The sequence below is a fragment of the Leucoraja erinacea genome, chromosome 3, assembly GCF_028641065.1.
Source record: "Leucoraja erinacea ecotype New England chromosome 3, Leri_hhj_1, whole genome shotgun sequence".
NCBI lineage: Eukaryota > Metazoa > Chordata > Chondrichthyes > Rajiformes > Rajidae > Leucoraja > Leucoraja erinaceus.
In genome coordinates, this window is record NC_073379.1 from 9,742,821 (window position 1) to 9,765,322 (window position 22,502).

The window sequence follows — 22,502 nt, forward strand, 5'->3', positions numbered from 1 at the left end:
CAGATAATTTATTAACCTGGGGGCTGCAAGTGGAAACAAATGGAAAGTATATTTAGAACATAAAGCCAGAAAAATAATTGCTTTACCCAAAGAGTGACAAATGGTTGGAATAACCCTGTAAGTCGAGATGAAATCATGATAGTTGTAGACTCACGAGTCACCAAGGCAAACGCACGGGCCACGACGTTCTTACAACGTTACAACGGAAGTTTCGATCGCCCCAACGGCGGGAAATAAAAGGAGGAAATAATGAATAAATGATTGATTGAATGAATGAATGGATGAATGAATGTATGATTGAATGAATGAATAAGTTTATTGGCCAAGTATTCACATACAAGGAATTTGCCTTGGTGCTCTGCTCGAAAGCGACATGACATACAATGACTGTTAGGAATGACACATAAAACATTAAACATTAATAATCAAACATTATCGATTAAACATGCGAATTCAATAAAATACCACAGCAAAAGCAGGCTACAGATATTTGGTTGTTGACTAGAGCTACTATTCGTGGGGGGAAAAAAATGTTTTTATGTCTGGCTCTGGCAGTTTTGACAATCCGGAGTCGCCTTCCAGACGGAAGTGATTTAAAGAGTTTGTGGCCAGGGTGAGACGGGTCAGAGATTATCTTGCCCGCTCACTTCCTGGCCCTTGCAATGTACAGTTTATCAATGGAGGGGAGGTTGCAGCCAATAACCTTCTCAGCTGATCGGCCGATTCGCTGCAGCCTCCGGATGTCGTGATTGGTGGCTGAGTTGTGTGCCTTCCATCACAGTGGGGGAAGGTACAAGTTATTTGCCTTCCATTACAGTGGGGTCGCAGAAAAACAAGATGGCCATGCTGCCTGCTCTGGTGAGGACTCGTCGAGAGTGCCGTGAGTGCAGTAATCTCGGTGTTTTGCGGGACATTGCTCCATGAAGACATCCCAGAGTTTAGTGCGAGGGTGTACAGCTTTCTGTCTGTTTGGGTGGACAGGGACTGCAGAGAGAGTGATAGCGGTTAGTACAACTCTGAAGGTGTGCCGATAGCGCAGACATTGAACTAATGGCTGTGGGTCTCTGCTTATGCCGTTGTGGTGGCTGTTTAATTTTTATGTGGTTATGTATTTTGTTGCTATGTTTTTTGCTATATTTGATTTATATTTTGCTATATTTGATATATATTTGCTATATTTTTGCTATATTTTGCTGCTATTTTTAAGAGGATGTGGCCCTTGTGGCTAAAGGGATCAAGGGGTATGGAGAGAAGGCAGGTACAGGATACTGAGTTGGATGATCAGCCATGATCATATTGAATGGCGGTGCAGGCTCGAAGGGCCGAATGGCCTACTCCTGCACCTATTTTTTATGTTTCTATGTTGCTTTTTTTTTGGCTCTTGGGAAATCAAATTCCTTGTATGTTTACATATGTAGCTAATAAATAAATGAATTACAATGAATTACAAATGCAATTATGTTCCGCTTGGGTAGCTCACAACTATGCAGTTGTCCAAATTTGATAACTAACCTACAAACACCCCCTCTCCTCCTTTAACCATGCTCTATCCCACCAGGATGGGCATCTATTGTGCTCTTCACCATTCTCCCTGGCCTCTGCCACCGATATGACATCCTCTAATTTCAAATGTCATACGTCTTCTATTCTGATCTCACACCTTTTTTTCTCTTGGTCCTTTTCCAACTTTCTGCCAATCAAACACCCCACCCTTCACCCGCATCAACTCATCACTTGTCAGGCTTTTTCTTGCCACCTCCTCCCTTTACTCTTGATCCCACCTATTATAAACAGTCCGAAGAAGTGTCACGACCTGAAACGTCACTAATCCATGCTTTTCAGAAACGTGCTTGACCGACTGATTACTCAACCACTTTGGTTAATTATAGAAGACCTATCCTTTCTAACTAATGTGATTGATTTTTTTTTTTGTGACGGAAGATAGCAATTGCTTGCATCAGGATTAGACGAAATGGAATTTAGTGGAATAATGCAGTCTTGAAAAGTTGAATTATTTTAGCATGAAGAAAAATATCCCACAGAGTTTCTCAGGAAGCGGTACCAGTAATATTATATATTATTTAATTCAATAATGTTGTGGCAGTATTCGTGTAGGTGGCACATTATTTTGAGATGCAGTAACAGATATTTGAATGGGCGAAACTTTGACAGATCACGTTTCATACTCAGAGTAAGTATTTGGGACAGTGAAGATGCGATATAAACAAAGTCACATTTCTAAATAGGCCACACCTATAGAGAGATTTGGGAATACAGGTGGATAATTGATTGAAATGGTGGAGCAGTTTGGGGACTCGGAATTTCTGAAAAGAGATATAGCCTAAAAGAACTAGGAAGGTACCCTGTCCCTAAATACATGTTTCAATCATAGTTAATAGCATCGAGTTCATTTTGGGCATGACATCGCAGATAAGATGGAATGGATTGATGATGCTAAAAAAGGACTTTACCTAAATTATTCAAAGGAGGAAGGGCATATATTATCTGCATTGAATTTAAAAAACGGGTTCAGTTTTTCGTTTTCGATGGTTGCTTGATCAGATACAGTTTTTGCAAAATCATGATATGTATGTGAATGATAGACGAGATATCGTGCAGCCATTGTCCAATGGATCAAGATTTAAATAATACAAAATGAAAACGATTGTCCACGGAACAAACCGAGAACGCGGCCTTATGTGTACAGTGATTAATTATTGTTAGGACTGAAGTATCTATGGAAGTATCAAGTACCGACTGCAGACGATCTCACAAAGTAAACAACAACAAACGCCCTGCACCGCCCTGTCCGGCTCAGATATCCATCATTGTTGGGCAGGAACTGGTGTAGCTTCGAGTATCCGTCTGCGGGTTTCCCGTCGGCAGTAGAAATACACATTGATTGGATGGACATAACTCAATGTTACCAGTGCGATGAGTGCGATGTTTAACTGTGTTTGTAATGGAAATGAAGACGTGGAGAGAGATTAGTTTTTGCGAAGCGACTGCCCCGATGCAACAACGAATAATTTGTGGGATCAGAAAGATAGTCAGTGGGACCATCTGCTCCGTGCAGATAATTAGAATAACTCCCTACCCATCCCATTACCCGTCCCGTTCCCACGTCAGCACACGACTGGTTATTTCAATTATTTTCCTACAAAGACTCCGTCTCCATCAAGCAGGGCCACACAGTCTCTGGGCAAACGTTTCCCGGCCTAATCTCACGGGGCGACTTGACACAAGATGTAACCAGAGTGAAGTGGTCGTGGTCTAGCACGATATCACACGATATAACGGGGGGTAGACAAAGAGTTCCCACGGTACTTGGCATTTCTGTTATTTGTGCGAGTGACTTGTCCGTCTCCCGAGCTTTCCCGTTAAATCTTGAATGAACATTGTAAACTGTCAAGTGTAATTAAATCATCACGTGGCACAAATGATGTCACTTTTTTTTCCACACACTATAAATATCCTCCCTTGCTTGAATTGGCTCATTTGGAGACATGCCTGTACTACTGCCGTGACTTTACTGCAGGAATATGCCACATTACTTAGGAGAGAGGGGGAGTGAGACAGAGAGAGAGAGGCACAGAGGCAGTGTGATGTACTTCGGGGTGACTGGCGGAAGAGAAAGAGCGCACATGACCTTGGTCTATCTGTGTGTGTGTGAGCGAAGAGAGACTAAGCAGAATACATCGGTCTTATTGTGTGTGGGGGGAGAAAGAGAGAGGTGGGGGGGGGGAGAGAAAGAGAGAGGTGGGGGAGGGGGAGAAAGAGAGAGGTGGGGGAGGGGGAGAAAGAGAGAGGTGGGGGAGGGGGAGAAAGAGAGAGGTGGGGGGGGGGGGAGAAAGAGAGAGGGGGGGGGGGAGGGAGAAAGAGAGAGAGGGGGGGGGGGGGAAAGAGAGAGGTGGGGGAGGGAGGAGAGAAAGAGAGGGGTGGGGAGGGGGAGAAAGAGACAGAGGTGGGAGGACTTTTACTGTGTATGTGGGAGACACAGATGGACTGAGCACAGTAACTCGGTCTTACTGTGTGTGGGAGAGGGGGGGGAAGAGACGTACACTCACAGAGGCAGAGTCTCTCGGCCTGTGTGAAAGGGAGGGAGGGAGAGAGAGAGAGGCACACACAAGGTGGATGTGAGATCTCACCTGTCTGTTTCAGTGACAGACACCCGCCACCAGTAAATGAAGACACCCCCATCTGTCTCCCCCTCCTCTCCCTCGACTCCCCCACCTTTCCCTCCCAACTCCAGTCCCGTCCCGAACCCCTGGGAAACTGAAGGGAGCAACAATCAACTGCTACCTGCCCGCTGAGTTAAAGAGTTCCCACGGTAGTAAGACGATGTTAGTTGCGCCCAAGTTTAAATTTCCAACATGTGTTTCAGAGTAAAGAGTCAGCGCAGAATCCTTGATAATTAAAAACTGTCTGAATCAGTAAGTTAGACCCAAAATGCTGGAGTAACTCAGCGGGCCAAGCAGCATCTATGGAGAAAAGGAATAGATTCCATTTTTGGTCGGGACCCTTCCTCGGGATGATTGTAGGGGGGAACTGGAAGCAAGAAAAGACCGGGACAAATCAGGGCCAACAACAGATGACCTCAGCAGGGTATTTTGAAAAGGGGCCCCGACCCGAAATGTCGCATAACCCTTTCCTCCAGAGATGCTGCCTGGCCCACTGAGTCACTCCAGCACTTTATGTCTATATTTGGTTCCCTGATAGGCCAATTGTTGGCTAGGGATAGTGTGATCCCAAGAGGGAACCATCGTTGCAAATCTTGAACTGGTTAACCGACATTTACTGCATGGGGGGGGCAGGAGGGGGTGGGCGAGGGAGAGAGAGAGAGAGTGTGAGTTACTTAAAATTAAATAATTCAATGTTCATAGTGAACACAGACACAACATGTTGGAGTAACTCAATGGGTCAGGCAACTTCTCTGGAGAAAATGAACAGGTAGCGTTTGTGTCTATCTTCGGTAAAAACCAGCATCCGCAGTTCCTTCCTGCACAATGGATCTCAGTGTCAAGTCTCTGACTCCCGTTGACAGGCCATTCGGCCCACAGCCCGCCCAGCGATGACTAACCCATGTCACAGGGGGATGGTGTGAAGGCGGAGTTAGACAGAGCTTGATTAATGTTACGGTTGGGGAATGGGCCATAATATGGCCAGGGAAACGCTGTTATTCGTGACGCCCCCTCCGCCCTTTCCTAGCTGTTCTCAATCGCACCCCTGGCCACACAAAAAAATTATACTTTAAGAAGGAATACACGGAACATTTAAACTGAGAACGCTTCTAACAGAGTGAGCCATGTGAGCACTTTGATCATTCTCCCTGTATTTGCATTTGACTAAATAGTCGGGAAAAAATGTTTAAAAGTGTTCATACCTTTTGCTATGCCTAATTGGCCCTTACCTCTGCGAAAATAGTCTGATATTCGTAGGTGAAATGTCACCAACAATAATTGATTCTATAATTAATTGACTAATAATTGACTCTATTAGCGGAAAGATGCAATTCTGATCTAATATTATAAGTGCCTCTGTCTTTGGAAGCAACACCAGCAATTTATTAAATCTGACTACATGCGGCACAGTGGTAGAGTTGCTGCCTCACAGCCCCAGAGACCGGGGTTTGATCCTGACCATGGGTGCACCGGTTTCCTCTCACACTCCAGAGATTACAGGTTTGTAAGTTAATCGGCTTCGGTAACATTGTAAAATTGTCCCTGGAGTGTATAAGAATAGGTGGTCGGTGCGGACTCGGTGGGCCGAAGGGCCTGTTTCCGCGCTATATCTCTAAAATCTGAAGTTAGGTAATGTCTAAAGGAACTGCAGATGCTGGTTAATACACACATAAGGACACAAAATGTTGGTGTAACTCAGCAGGTAAGTCAGATCTGGGAAGAAAAACATAAAAAGCTGGAGTAAGTCAGCGTGTCAGGCAGCATCTCTGGAGAAAAAGAATAGGTGGTGATTCGAATCGGAACCCTTCTTCAGACATCCTAATCGGAATTGAGTCTGAAGATGTGTCTCGTCCCGAAACATCACTTATTTTTCTCCAGAGATGCTGCTTGACTCGCTGAGTTACTCCAGCTTTTTGTGTCTGTCTTCATTTTAAACCAGCATGTGCAGTTCACTCCTTTACACGGGTCTCTGGAGAACATTGATTGGTAGCGTTCCGGATCCTGCTTCGGAAAGGCATCGCTCGCTGGTCGGCGAGATCTCCGAGCTGTATCTCACAAAGAAGCACATGTGAAAAATTTCTCACGGACCATAAAAATGCGGGACCTTTCAGTAAAGTCCCTTTTAAAGATTATAGTTATTTTCTTGAATCTCATTAACATAACTCATGAATAAGTTGATGTCCATATGCGGATGCAAATCTTTATTTTTTAAATTCAATCCCACAGAAGACAATATTTACTCACCTTCTGTCCCCTCTGTCCAGCTTCCGGTTTCACCGTTCGCAGGAGTTCCCACGGTACACGCAAGAGTCAGTACGGATATCGCACTGGCCACTACGTGCATATAATGTTGCAATGTTCAACCACAAGTATACAAGTCACTCTTGGAGAAATTCAAGCTTGTTTGAATTTTCTCCCGAGTCACCAAGTTACACGAGTATCTGCCGTTAGCGCCATGGTGGTCCACGAATGCCGTACGGTTATCGCAAGAGGTTCCCACGAAGTTCAACTCTGGTTAACTCTTGCGTCAAGTCGCCCCGTGAGAAAGGGGTTTATTAAGACGCTGTTTCTACATCTAAACGCCATGAGCCTGTGGCGTTTAGGCCACCGATCCTCATCTCGTTTCACCTCATTTGCTCCCTATTTTCTTTTGATCTTTCACTCTGTTCGTCACCTCTGCCTCATCTCCCCGGAAGCGTCTGCATTTAAGGGCAAGCACCGCTCCTCCAGTAGCCCCGCTGCACCCCGCCCAGTTATTTCCTCTACACTCCTCTTCCAAGCATTATCATCCACCCTAAAAGTACCGAGCAATAACTGTTGCTGCTGTGCCTGTTGTTTGTACAAGCCTTCGCCAGTGTCTCCGCAGGTTTCACTGAAACCTCAGCAATCTGATACTTACGTACAAAGGGTTCCCCTGCAAGGGTCCATTGACGAGGATAAGCCAGGGATACTGGAGCAGAGACACCACGGCTGCCAGAGCGAACGACATCCCCAAGGTTTTCCCAAAGTGACACAGAGGGAACCTGCAAGAGTAGAAGTTTAATGCAAAGCATTGAGTCGTGCCCACGAATGCTTCATCCGACCAATGGAGGTAACTGATACAGGCTGGTCTTTATGATCCAGAGGAGCCTAGTCCCAATCTCACATATTGATTGCTTCCGAGTATCACCTCCATTATTCGTTGATTGGCCAAAGCCCAGGGAACACTCTCTCCCCCACCTGGATTGCCCATTCCCCGCCCAGCCCACAGCCGGTTTCATTTCACCGTCTACTCAAGGTGGATTCAGCATCTTAAATGTCGCCAAAATCCAGATCTAATGCTTCGGGCTTTGGCAACTAAACCCTGGTCCATCCCCCATGTGACGAGTTCACTTGCGTCATGACGATGAATGCATTGAGTCCGCCATACAGGAAGGCACGGTTGAACGTTAGCAGGATGAAGGTCAGGTACTGAACCTCCAACACGGGGATGGCGGCGCACACCGTGAAGGCAACAGAGAACGTGACGGTAATGGCGAGAGACAGCACCGCCGATTGCATGTCCGCCAGTCTCTCAGAGACAGCCGAGCCTGGGGAAAAGAGAAACGTCGTTAACGATCCGCGCTCCCCATCAGTATCACTATATCTCGCAATGTTACAAAATTTTGAGATTTAAAAAATCAAGTCTGCAATTTATCCCATCAGATAAAGCATAACAATAAGTTTAATTTGACACCTAATTCACTTTCATATCTCAAGTATTTAAAAAGTTATGGCCATTTTCATACTCGGAAATTAGCATCTTGTTCCCTATTGATTTTCTATGGACATAACAGAAAAGCTGTGATCGTGGACAGTCAAAAGCCCATAACCTTCTTAAAAATTAAGAGAACTGAATGAAATTTTCAGTTATCATAGATTGAACCATTCTGAAACAAATATAAAATAATCTTACTTGGAGGACCTAAAATTAAAGCATATAATTAGTTAGTTACCCAATTGTAGCTAATTTCAAACTTCAATTACTAGATCTAAACATCTATCAATTTCTTAATAAATGATTAACATTTTTAAATAGCCTAAGTGTCCAAATAATATTCACAAATAATTCACGATAAAACATGATTTTTAAATCTCATTTACATCAATTTATAGGCCAAATGGAAGGAATTTAGTGTTCAATTGCTGTAAATTAAAGTCAATTTAAATCAGCTTTCTAGTGGGTTCCTGTGAACGCGCTGGTTTAGAACGTTCACATTGCAGTGGATTTGTGCCCTCAAATGCCCAGAAAAATACTGCGGGATATAAAGAGCCCAAAATGAACTATTCGCTATAGAAATCTTTATATACAGGGTTCTTAAGAAGCCCCTTTTAATGTAAAAATAAGGTACATACCTTTAATTGTTTGCTTTATAAAACCCTGGGGCTGCGAGAGGTTGCGGGTTGAGAGAGTGATTTTTAAACTACTATAACTATTATACAAGGCCATAAAAACTAATAATACCTTTTGCGACGGGGTCTTCCAGCGATTTTCCGTTAATGATTTACTAGGCTGAACATTCTACACTCGTTCCACCAGTCTACGCTTGGCCCATATCTCTATAAACCTGTTCTATCTATGTACCTGTCTAAATATTTATTACACGATGCGATAGGAAGGAATACTTTATTGTCATATGTGACGAAGCAGAGTGCGATTATTTGCTTGTATTGTATACATTTGTATTTTATACATTGTATACAAATAGCACCCACCAAAGGCACTGACCAACTTACAAAGCATGTGCCTGCAACTACCTCGTACCATACGCCCACCAGGTTTCGTGTGAAAAAGTTACCACTCAGGTGCCTATTAAATCTGTCATTCCTCAATTTAAATCTGTGCCTCTGGTCCCCGATTCCCCTCCTTTGGGCAAGAAATATTGTGTCTACCGAATCTATTCCTCTCATGATTTTGTACACCTCTAGAAGATCACCCCTGGTCATCAGGCGCACCAAGGAACAGAGTCCTAGCCTATTCAAAATCTCCCTAGACACCAGACGTTCGAGTCCTGTGAACATCGCAAATCTTATTTGCACCATTTCCGCTTTGACATCTTTCCTATTACATGGTGCCCAAAACTGAACACAATGTTGCCAATACATCTTATCCAACTGCAACACGACCTCCCAACGTACTATGACATAAAGGGCAATTCACTGTGTCGGTCCTCCTCTATAATCTTCGGTCCTACCCATGTTAGCGCTCCTAAAATGCAACACCTCACATTTCACTGCATTCCTCAGATGTTTGGACTACTAAATACAGCCCTCCAGTGCCAAGAGCAACCTTCCACAAACACCCTCTGCTTCGTTGCCTGAAGCCAATGTTATGTCCATTCGGGTATCTCTGCTTGCGTCCCAAGGGATCTAACCTTCAGAGCAGCCGACCATGCAGAATCTTGTCCAATGCCTTATTGAAATCAATGTATACAATGTGCACAACTCTCTCTGCATCGAGGTTTTTGATCAAATCCTCAAATAACAGATTTGTGAGACACGACGTCCCACATACATGTTGAAGATCCATAATTAGCCCTCGTCTATCTTATGTCTGTGACTGAAATATCTGCAATTGAGTAGAAGCGACTCAGAACTCCCGGGTTACCTGATGTGTCCAACCGCTTGTTTCTCCATTTGTGTCGGTCGAGGATCAACCCATTCCATGGCGCACACAAGATGCCGCAAAATTGGATAATACCAAGGGCGTTTGTAAACTTGCTGACTGTATAATAAAAAACAGAGGGAGAAATCGCAATGTGTTGGGTGCCAAGAATGGGGGGGGGGGGGGGGGGGGGGGGGGGGGTTAGATTGTCACGTGAAAGAGAGACAGAGAGAGCGTCTGCGGGGCAACGAAGGTGCATACAACAGCCATTTAAGGAAAGAAAATAACCGACACAGATAAAAATACAAACTTGTAGCGAAATGTGCGGCCGAGTAATGTCTTCAGTTCTGGCCACCATGTTATAGGCAATATGTTGTTAAGTTGGAAAGGGTACAGAGAAGGTATACGAGGATTTCGGTAGGACTCAAGTGTCAGAGCTACATGGATAGGTCGAGCAGGCTGGATCTCAATTTCTTGGAGCGCAGAAGAATGAGAGGTGATCATGTATAGGTGTATAGACATGTGAGATGAATATATCGGGTAGACGCAAAGTACGGAATCGAGAGCCAGATGCCATAGGTTTATGATGAAGGCGGAAAGGTTTAACGTGAATCTGATGGGTAACCTTTTCGTACAAAAGGTGATAGGTGTATGTAAACAGCTGCAAATTTGGTAGTTGAGGCAGGGACTATTGCAACGTTTAAGAAGCAATTCGACAGGATAGGTTATCGACCCAACGCAAACAGGTTGGACTCATGTAGATGGGGCATGGTGGACGGTGTGGTAAAGTTGGGCTGAAGGGCCTGTTTCCGCGCTGTGTTAACTCAATGACTGGAACACTCTAATTGAGATAATGTTGATTATGCTAGGTGGTTCAATGTTTATTCATGAATTCGGAGACAGGTCTGATTGAGCGCTGGGATAGCGAATTGAGAGTGCGTTGGGATCCCAGGCAAAGTCATGGGGAGCATCCGAAGTGTGCCTGCATGAGCAACGGGCGCGGTAATCGTGATGTAACTGAAAATAATGCAAAGTGATATATAGTTATTTAGATTAAAAATCTGATTAGTGTACGGTCCGGACTGATGTTTTGGTTATATATCTGGGAAGCAATTATACTAGGTGTCTCAGTATAGGGCGTTGCACGTAAGGTCACCGGGTCAAAGAGCGGAGCAGCTCAGTCCTTCTGGAGGACATGGCATACACTGTTAACTTTCTTACCTGTTAAAAACCGCCAACATGGTCATTTTTTTGCGCTGTACATAATTGTGGAGGGTGACTGAGCGCTATGAACCAAATGCTGTAGTATCTTTGCTCTGAACCCAAGCACCAATTTAAGCGGCCGGAGGAGCGCATCCCTCAGGACAGCCCCCAACTCTCCCCCCGGGGTCAGCGCTGTCCGGCAATGGCCGCCCTCCATCCCGTCTCCCCCTGTCCGGCCGCAATATCACGGGCTGTGGGTCGGCAGCGCCCCAAACACACGGGGCCGGGTGGATATGGGCCGCGACTCTGGGCAGCGGAGACACGGGGACGACGAAAACACGGCGACGTCTCCGTCAGTTGCAGCAGAGTTGGGGACAGTCTGGTCCCTCCGCCCACCCATAGTCACTGACCGCACTGCACTGGCACCCCAACCCCCCCCCCTCCCCCGACCGACACCCCGCCGATCCCCCCCCCCCCCCCCCCCCCCCCCCCCGACCAGTCCCCCCCACCGACCACCCGGCAACGTCCCCTTCAGCAGCAGCACTGTTGGGGACAGTCTGGTCCCGCCGCCAAACCCAGAGTCACTGACCGCGCTGCAAGGCACCCAGAACCACCACCCCCCCCCCCCCCCCCCCCACCCAGAACACGAACCCCCACCCCTCCCGGACCTCCCCGCCCCCCCCCCCCGACCACAAACCACCACCCCTCCCCCATAATTAGGAAAGGAAAAAATAGATTATGAAAGAAAACTGGCAGGGAACATAAAAACAAAAGTTTTTATAGATATGTGAAAAGAAAGAGATTAGTTAAAACAAATGTAGGTCCCTTGCAGTCAGAAGCAGGTGAGTTGATCATGGGGAACAAGGATATGGCGGACCAATTGAATAACTACTTTGCTTCCGTCTTCACGAAGGAAGACATAAATAATTTGCCGGAAATAGCAGGGGACCGCGGGTCAAAGGAGTTGGGGGAATTGAGTGAAATCCAGGTTAGCCGGGAAGTGGTGTTGGGTAAATTGAATGGATTAAAGGCCGATAAATCCCCAGGGCCAGATAGGCTGCATCCCAGAGTACTTAAGGAAGTAGTTCCAGAAATAGTGGATGCATTAGTAATAATCTTTCAAAACTCTTTAGATTCTGGAGTAGTTCCTGAGGATTGGCGGGTAGCAAACGTAATCCCACTTTTTAAGAAGGGAGGGAGAGAGAAAACGGGGAATTACAGACCAGTTAGTCTAACATCGGTAGTGGGGAAACTGCTAGAGTCAGTTATTAAAGATGGGATAGCAGCACATTTGGAAAGTGGTGAAATCATTGGACAAAGTCAGCATGGATTTACGAAAGGTAAATCATGTCTGACGAATCATATAGACTTTTTCGAGGATGTAAGTAGTAGCATGGATAGGGGAAAACCAGTGGATGTGGTGTATCTGGACTTCCAGAAGGCTTGCGACAAGGTCCCACATAAGAGATTAGTATACAAACTTAAAGTACACGGCATTGGGGGTTCAGTATTGATGTGGATAGAGAACTGGCTGGCAAACAGGAGGCAAAGAGAAGGAGTAAACGGGTCCTTTTCACAATGGCAGGCAGTGACTAGTGGGGTACCGCAAGGCTCAGTGCTGGGACCCCAGCTATTTACAATATATATTAATGATCTGGATGAGGGAATTGAAGGCAATATCGCCAAGTTTGCGGATGACACTAAGCTGGGGGGCAGTGTTAGCTGTGAGGGGGATGCTAGGAGACTGCAAGGTGACTTGGATAGGCTGGGTGAGTGGGCAAATGTTTGGCAGATGCAGTATAATGTGGATAAATGTGAGGTTATCCATTTTGGTGGCAAAAACAGGAAAGCAGACTATTATCTAAATGGTGGCCGACTAGGAAAAGGGGAGATGCAGCGAGACCTGGGTGTCATGGTACACCAGTCGTTGAAAGTAGGCATGCAGGTGCAGCAGGCAGTGAAGAAAGCGAATGGTATGTTAGCTTTCATAGCAAAAGGATTTGAGTATAGGAGCAGGGAGGTTCTACTGCAGTTGTACAGGGTCTTGGTGAGACTACACCTGGAGTATAGCGTACAGTTTTGGTCTCCAAATCTGAGGAAGGACATTATTACCATAGAGGGAGTGCAGAGAAAGTTCACCAGACTGATTCCTGGGATGTCAGGACTGTCTTATGAAGAAAGACTGGATAGACTTGGTTTATACTCTCTAGAATTTAGGAGATTGAGAGGAGATCTTATAGAAACTTACAAAATTCTTAAGGGGTTGGACAGGCTAGATGCAGGAAGATTGCTCCCGATGTTGGGGGAGTCCAGGACAAGGGGTCACAGCTTAAGGATAAGGGGGAAATCCTTTAAAACCGAGATGAGAAGAACTTTTTTCACACAGAGAGTGGTGAATCTCTCGAACTCTCTGCCGCAGAGGGTAGTCAAGGCCAGTTCATTGGCTATATTTAAGAGGGAGTTGGATGTGGCCCTTGTGGCTAAGGGGATCAGAGGGTATGGAGAGAAGGCAGGTACGGGATACTGAGTTGGATGATCAGCCATGATCATATTGAATGGCGGTGCAGGCTCGAAGGGCCGAATGGCCTACTCCTGCACCTATTGTCTATGTTTCTATGTTTCTAACATCCCTATATACTTATATATATGGATACAGGGTAAGGGTACAGTTGTGCAGATACTTGAATGCAAATGTTGTACACTGGGATACTGGTCAATGTGAGGATTAGGACACACATCTGTGGGGGAATAGCATATCGGTCTAAAGTGAGATCAGGTACAGTCTATAAGGGGTGTAGGATGGAACATTTTGCATAGTCACATAGTTACCTGACTGTGGGACATGCGTGTTCGTGGCGGGGGATGGGGGTATCATGTGGACACGGACATATGTCTTAATACAGACGAGGATAAAGCTCTCCGAGAACATTATGAAATCTGACGTAGAGTATTGCGGTACATTGGTACAATTAATTTCTCTAATTTCTTTACAGATAATGCTGAAGGAAGTCTCGAGGCAACGCATATAATTTTGCAAAGCTTGCACGCTATAACAGGCCGCAAACCGAGGTGGGACAGTAAACATAGCAAGAGCGGCTTCTTTCTCAGATGAGCTCAATGCATTCTATGCTGACTCTGAATAGAAAGTCTGTGGACATCGACTACTTCGTCAGTAAAGGGCGCACATATAACAAAGGTTGCTGTAGCAAGCGTAAAATCGGCATTCCTGTGAATGAATGTGCAGCGAAGAACTTGTCCGGATGAAGACCCCGGACGCCTAATCAAGACGATTGCGGACCAACGGGAAGAGGAAAATACTGACATATTTAAACTCAGTAAACTCCATCTGAGGTACACCTGATTCAAGAAGACGACTATCATCCCGGTGCTAAAACGACTGAGCGCAGTGAGCCTTAATAAGTAGAGTTCAGTGTCCCTGGCATCCATAAACATTTAGTACTCCGATAGAGTGGTGATGGTGCATATTAAGTCCATTCGATCGAAAGTGCAAAATGATTTGGGAGTGCTGATGCAGGGTTCCCAAAACGTTAATGTACAGGCTGAGTCGATCGTAAGGAAGGCAAATGCAATGTTATCATTCATTTCCAGAAGATTACAAAATGAAAGTAAAAGGATACAATGCTGAAGCTTTAAAAGGCGCTGGTCCGAACACGTTTGGAATATTGTGAGCAGTCTTGTGCGCCGTATCTGAATGACGTGGATAATTGGTTTCATTTATGAGAAGCGTTTCATGGATCTCGGCTTTTGCTGGCTGACGTTTTTAAGGCCGAGGATGGGACATTACAGAAACCTCCCGAATAATGAAAGGGCTAGCTATAGTGGATTATGAGAGCGTATTCAATACAGGGAAATTCCAAATCAAGTGGGCACAGCCTTAGAATAAAAGGACAACTTCAGATTGGAAATAGTAGAACCCAGAGTTTCGTGAAGATGTGGAACGCGTTGCCGCAGACGGTGGCGGAGGATAAGTCATCTTTTTAGGGAGATTAGTCGCTCTTTCATTAATAAGGATGGCATCGGGAGAAGGCAGGAACATAGATTTCCCTCCACGATGTCATTTCCCCGTGACAACGAGAATGAACCGATGTTGAGTTATGGATGCTACCCCTCAAACACATCTGTTTTAGTCATAGTCGAGTGATTAGTAGAGTGATACAGCGTGGAAACATACCCTTTGGCCCAATTTGTCCACACCGGACAACATATCCCAGCTATAGTAGCCCCACCCCCCGGTGTTTTGCTCATCTCCATCCAAAACCTCATATCCATGTACCTGTCTAACTATTTGTTAAACGTTGGTACTGTCCCTGCCTCAACTACCTCCTTTAGCAGCTTGTTCTAGCCCCACACTACCCTTTATGTGGAAAAAGTTCCCCTCGGATCATTATAACATCATTGATCCTTCACCTCAAACTTATGCCCTCTTGTTCTTGATTTACCTACTTTAGCCAAGATAATCTGTGCATCTATCTGATCTATTCCTCTCATGATTTTATATACATCCATAAGATCACCCCTCATTCTCCTGCTCTCCAAGGAATAGAGTCACAGCCAAAACAAGCTCTCGCTGTAGCTCGGACCCCCCTAGTCCTGGCATCACCCTCGTAAACCTTCTCTGCACCCTTTCCAGCTTGACAACATATTTCTTATAACACGGTGCCCAGAACAGAACACAATACAGGAAATGCGGCTCAAACAATTGCAACATGACCTACCAATTGCAAAATTCAATTCGATGAAGGACAAAGTGCCAAATGCCTTTTCACCACCTTATCTACCTGCGACTCCACCTTTAAGGAACCAAGCACCCGCATTCCTACATTCCTCTGCTCTACAACATTCCCCAGCGCCCTACCATTCACTGTGTTGGTCCTCCTCATATGAGACTTTTAGAGTATTGTGAGCAATTTTGCGCACCATATCTGATGGTGTATGTACTGACTCTGGAGATAGTCCAATGAGGTTTACAAAAATGATCGCAGGAATTGTGGGACTACACATGATGAGCGGTTGAAGGCATTGGGCCTGTATTAGCTGGAGTACAGGCCCAACTAATACAACCTGATGTGACCTGCAGCAGTCTGCAATCTCCTGGCACATTTGTTCTTCTACTTCACGTTGACTGGTGTAGAGGTCTGCAGTACACCCCAACAAGTTGATCATCCCTTTCTTGTTCTTCAGCTCCACCAATATAGCCCCACCAATGCCCGTCTGTAAGGTCACATCTGACCACCGCAATGGCATCCTTCTTAACCAATAGTAACCCCTCCCCTCGCTCCCCTTTTATCCTCAGCACTGTCTCTCCTGAATCTCCTGTACCCCACGAACATTTAGCTGCCAGTCCTGCCCTTCTCGTAACCAGGTTTAAATAATGGCTACAACGACCCAGTTGCTCGTGCCGTGCGCTAATCTCGTCGGATTTACCCGCAGGCCGCTGTTCGATTAGAAATAAATTACGTGCAGTTTAAAACAACCTTAATTCCCCTCTATCCTTCTTCCTGCTGCCTATTCTTTCCTCTAAATGTTCTCTCACTACGCTGCATTTGAACTTCTGACCTCTCACCTCCCTGTGTCCGATATGAGATCCCATCCCAATACCAATATATTTTAAATCCGCCCGTGAAGCATTAGCGAACCTGCCAGCAAAAAAATATTGGTACGCTTTCAGTTAAGGGAAACCCAGTCCCTTTTGTTTTGTACAGCTCACCCCTGCCCCAGAAGAGATCCAATCGACCAGAAATCTGAATCCCTGCCCACTTCACCAACTACACAGCCACACATTCATCTCCCCTTAACTTTCTGTTTTCACCCTCCGTTCTCTGACATCACTCTGCCTCGTGTGTCTTAATGGACACTCCTTCATTTGCAGGCACGGATGCGAGGTTCCTAGTTAAATGAACGGTCTTCCCCTAGCGTAATTACACGCATTTTACTTTTCATCCCTTGTAATTTTCTTCGACCCAAACAACTTGTGCTTCATTCCTGGAGTCGGCTGAATGGCATATCTCCACGCCATTTGCTGGAGTAATCAGATATCTATAATCTCTCGTCATTTACATAATGTTCTAATTGTACACTTCCGCCGGTGTAAACTATTTATTTTTATTCTCCTTTGTGGAGTAAACAAGTCCTAAGACGAAGGTACACAAAATTGCTGGAGAAACTCAGCGGGTGCAGCAGCATCTATGGAGCGAAGGAAATAGGCGACGTTTCGGGCCGAAACCCTTCTTCAGACTGACGATAAGTCCTAAGACTATACGGTTCTAATGCGGGCGAATGAAATTACGGCATAAAGGACAAAGTCTGACGGGCCTGTTTCTGGACGGCACTTCTGTATGACGACATGATTCCACCAGATATATTTCCCTCTCGTAAACCTGGTTAATTCCCTCCGTTCTTTCAGTCCTCTACACCACGACTCCATCTTTCTTTCGTTCCTAGATCCCGCAACTTTCTGTCCCAGACTTCCATCACCATACTTTATCCAGACCACCCATCCCTCTTTATTTCGCATCTGAATTGATCAATCTCATAGAAACATAGAAACATAGACAATAGTTGCAGGAGTAGGCCATTCGGCCCTTCGAGCCTGCACCGCCATTCAATATGATCATGGCTGATCATCCAACTCAGTATCCTGTACCTACCTTCTCTCCATACCCCCTGATCCCTTTAGCCACAAGGGTCACATCTAACTCCCTCTTAAATATAGCCAATGAACTGCCCTCAACAACCTTCTATGGCAGAGAATTCCAGAGATTCACCACTCTCTGTGTGAAAAATGTTTTTCTTCATCTCGGTCCTAAAAGATTTCCCCCTTATCCTTAAACTGTGACCCCCCTTGCTCTGGACTTTCCCAACATCGGGAACAATCTTCCTGCATCTAGCCTGTCCAACCCCTTAAGAATTTTTTAAGCTTCTATAAGATCCCCCCTCAATCTTCTAAATTCTAGCGAGTACAAGCCGAGTCTATCCAGTCTTTCTTCATATGAAAGTTCTGCCATCCCAGGAATCAGTCTGGTGAACCTTATCTGTACTCCCTCTATGGCAAGAATGTCTTTCCTCAGATTAGGAGTCCAAAACTGTACGCAATACTCCAGGTGTGGTCTCACCAAGACCCTGTACAACTGCAGTAGAACCTCCCTGCTCCTATACTCAAATTATTTTGCTATGAATGCTAACATACCATTCACTTTCTTCACTGCCTGCTGCACCTGCATGCCTACTTTTAATGACTGGTGTACCATGACACCCAGGTCTCGTTGCATCTCCCCTTTTCCTAATCGGCCACCATTCAGATAATAATCTCGTTATTCTCATACTGCCTCTTCGTCTCCTGCTCCATTACTAATCGAATCCACCGCCCCATTCCATCGTTCCATTGATTCGTGTTGTTTCCTCCCTCCCATCGACTTTAAAAACTGTCATTCTTACTCGATCTTCTCATTGTTTACCTTCTTCACCCTCTCTGTCAATTTCATCTCTTGCACTCTTTAATATTTCACTTCAGGCTTGTCGCACCAACTACCCTCATATACACTTTTATTGCTCCACTCAAGATTCATGCACCCTTTCTAACCATCATTCTCTTCTTATATCCCTAATCCCAGTTCACTTATCTCTCGCCTGTCACTCCCCTTTCGGATTCTTCCCCCTTTGCTTCCGTCCCTTTCAATTCATCTACATCACAGTCTCCCAGCCCGCATATGCCCCTCCTCCACTGCCCCTTACCTTGCCCGGGATCGCCGTCCGCCAGGAAATCCAACATAGGATTTATCGTCCCGATAAACAATATGAATCTCAGCTGAATGACTGAGAACCATAGCAGGTGCGTGAGGAAGAGGCTGGAGAAGACGCAATTCTGGAAGGAGGGAATCTCTTCTTCTTTCTCGTTGTTCAACGAGCCTAGAGAGAGGGAGTGGAGCGTCATAGGAAAGTAAACACATAAAGTAGATGCAAATGTGAGCAGTTCTGAGTTGTGACATTCCATGTAAATATTTCAGCCAGCGATGGTGAATAAATGTGTATATGTTTAAGACGTTGTTAGCGGGTGTAGATCGTGTACCGACGGCGTTTCTGTTTTAAATATGCTGAACGCATTGTGCAAAAGGTGGCATTCAACTTGCAAAGTTGCTTTTGGTGGAGACGTGAGGAGGGGAGGGGAACGGACATGGAAGAGTCGAAGGCCAGATTTGGAAATATATCAGTGACCATGGGAAAACCAAAGACCAAATAATAGGCAACCAGGGGAAAGGAGGGAGCGGAAAGGACAACGCAAAAACCCTTTGAGCCAACACAACTCGCCGATCATAGAACACCCATGTATCCTTGTATCCTTTTCAGCATCCTCATCGCAATCCCCACTTGACTTTCCTCGGCGGCGGTGTTCATATCTGGACCAGGTTACAGGTGGGAACTAATTTATCATTCTGTACAATTGTGGAATGTGGGATGAAGATTAGTGGTAGGATTGGTAATCCGCGGGCTGCGGGCAGGGTTGAACCCTGGTCTTTAGTGCTGTCGGGCAGAAGTATGGATGGATACATCAAGTTATCGACCAAGAATATAAGAGGATGAGGGAGAGAAAATCAGCAATGGACAAGGCCGGAAGGGGAGGAGAAGACGAAAGGAAATCTAGAATAAGAGCAGGGTGAAACTTTATGACTACAAATAAGGGCGAAGAAAATGCAGGGAAATGGGCTCTTCAGCCACGGAGACCACACCGAGCATTTGAACCTGTAGGAGGGAATTCTGTGCTTTACGCGAACGCAATATCTGACTTCACTCAGATAGGCACAAACACTGCTCGTAGATCAGAGATGCGGCTATCGAAGAAGTCGGTTTATTAAAGGCCTCGGCAATGTACATCGGAAAACAGTGTCAGCAAGCCCAAACTGCTTAAGCAAGTCATAGCAACCACAACATTGTTATATCCTCATGACACAATGAATTAAATCATTAATCAATGACTCAGTGGCATTCCATCTTGACTTTCCCCAGAGTTAACTTTAATCTTATGCCTCCTGCACTTTTGAAACTCTCCGTAAATTCCAATGTCCCCGTAGGGAGGGTTGATTCTACTCATAAAATGGAAGCCCCTCGTTAAAGCGGTCGGTCGTAAAACTTCGGAAGACCGGCCTGCTAAACACAGCGAGGAAGAGCGGCTATAATCGCAAGAATGCAACAGATAAGTACCTAAACAGATTTACAGTGGACTATCCTCCACCCCCGCCCCTACTGAAAAAACCCTGTTTTTCAGCAGAATGTTCCATCTTTGCTATTCTGATTACATTCTCGGCCATTTTTCTCATCACGCTTCCTCTAGGGTTAACCATATTAGACCTACACATCTTCCTTATGAATCTCAAAATTCCCGACTATAGTACTCACCCTGCATTAATCCTGCACAATGTTGACATTATCCCCACATCCTCATCATCTGTAGCCCAGGAGCTATCACTCACATATAACCGAGTGACCTATCACAACGGCCAATTAACGCAATGACCGCGCGCTTTCGTTCCTGGGAGTCCAGGGCATCTGGAGGAAACCCTCGATCTCAGAGAGGACATGCAAAATCCACATTGTACAGATAACTCCAAATATCGGAGTTAAACCCGGGCCTCTGCCGCTGCGAGGGAAGTGGAACGCGATAAATAGAGCGGGTGTGGAAATGAAGATATTATGAAGGGAAGTGGAGGAGAGGCAAGGGTGATAGTGACGTATTGGAGGAATTGTTACCTTCTGCTCCACTGGGCTGCAGATCACCAGCGTTAGTTGACTGTGCAGGTCCATCCGCCGTAGTTCGCACTCTGTCCACCGATCCGTCATCTCTTTCTGATTCCATCTCTACACTTTCTTCTCTAAGGTCTCCCTCAGTTTCCTTTTGCGCTTCGTGACTTTCTATTTTATCCGAACCCGCTCCAACCCCAATTTTTCTCTCTCTGATTCCCCCTTTAATCCCCTCTCGCATTTTCTCTTCGATCTCTTTGAGTTGCTCTTTGTCCATCTTCACCATTCCTTCCGCGGTATTTCCATCAGTCTCTGATGCATCGACCGCAACATTCATCCTTGTCTTTCTAGGGTCCCCAACTGCCCTTCCCATTTCATCGTCGCCTTTCACTTCCTTCCTTTCATCTCCCTCTGCCTCTTGTCCATTATCTCCGATGTCTCTCTCCGTTTCTTCCCTCCCTTCCCCGGAGTGCCTTCCCGTTTTTTCCAATTCCAGTCTGTAGTGTCCATTCGTCTCCGCCCCACCATCTGCAGCGTCTTCTTCCGCCTGTTTCCATCGCACTCTAACGTGTCCTTCCGTGTCCTCTCTTCCATTGACAGCGTATCCTTCCCCCAATTCCTCCCTGTGGCCCTCCTCGGACTCAGCCTCTTCCCGGCGAGAGTTCATTGAGAGTGCGCTGCATCGAAACACGGCGCAATTCACTCTGGGTGGAAAGATAAGAGTGTGATTTGAAGACGGCTCACATTTAATGTCGAATGGGCCAAAGGACGATTATTTTGTAATAATTTAAGAGATCGATAACAATTGCGATTTAAAGATAACCCATTTCCCGGTCAATCCCAACCGCGTGTCATTCATTGCAAGGCATATAAAAACCGGCCACATCACAAACATCTTGAAACATTCATCACATCTCTGCCTTTACAAAGTCTCGAGCAATTGCTCTTATCTTGAAAACCTTTGAAACTGCCCATTGGTGCCCGTCTGCAACACTGCCCTGTGCATCTATTGGGTCGATAACTTGCCTCGAGCTAACTGGTGCATTTAGCTTCCAGTCTGTCACTTACTGCCAGATACTTGTTCACGTTACTAACTCCTCGTTCCGATTGCAGACCAAGAAACACTGTCAGGTACTTCTTATTGTATATTTATAAACCAAATGCATTGGTCAATTTTTAGCTAGCAACGGACAGTATTTTTTAAATTAGATTTCAGGACGTATTCGATTCCTGGATAGTTATTATTCGATCTTTAAACAATCAACTTGCTTAGATTTGAATATGAAACCTCGTTAACATTAAAATTACTATTGGTGTCAACAACTTTGAACGGAGGATGATTAATAATGTAAACGGTTAATTCTAAATGGATAAAGTTGATAAATTTATAAATTGATTAAGTTGTATAATGCGTGTTTTATATAGAAATGACTGGTCATCTGAGGAATACACGGTTTAGGTATGTTGCAAAGCCTACCTGAAGCGTCGCTGAAAATCTGTCCCAGCCCGTGTGCGCGATTTAGGCGCCGTTTAGAGGGGGCGGGTTTAAAACGCGATTTTCCCTAGGCTGTTCAAATCGAGGTTTTTCAGCCTAGTTAATTATTAACGAAAAATCGCTGGAAGATTCCATAGCTGGAGCTATTTTATAGTTTTAAGGGATTTATTTACTTGCTATAGTAGGTTAAAAATTAACCTCTAAACCCCCGACCGCCGACAACGGGTCGGATCTCATACAGGGGACA

The 22,502-nt window shown here is 45.4% G+C and overlaps 1 protein-coding gene across 1 annotated transcript in view; it reads right to left on the reverse strand.

Annotated features, from left to right (window-relative positions):
• Nucleotides 1-2,081: 2,081 nt before the first annotated feature.
• The window catches only part of LOC129693712 (equilibrative nucleobase transporter 1-like), a 37,953-nt gene continuing 17,532 nt past the window's right edge, over nucleotides 2,082-22,502 (reverse strand). The window contains exons 7-12 of the mRNA XM_055630494.1: nucleotides 20,770-21,464; nucleotides 18,760-18,933; nucleotides 9,808-9,924; nucleotides 7,558-7,750; nucleotides 7,081-7,204; nucleotides 2,082-2,951 (exon numbers count right to left, since the gene is read on the reverse strand). Coding sequence (XP_055486469.1) covers nucleotides 2,826-2,951; nucleotides 7,081-7,204; nucleotides 7,558-7,750; nucleotides 9,808-9,924; nucleotides 18,760-18,933; nucleotides 20,770-21,464 — 1,429 coding nt within the window. The 3' untranslated portion in view covers nucleotides 2,082-2,825. The remainder of the gene's footprint in view (nucleotides 2,952-7,080; nucleotides 7,205-7,557; nucleotides 7,751-9,807; nucleotides 9,925-18,759; nucleotides 18,934-20,769; nucleotides 21,465-22,502) is intronic.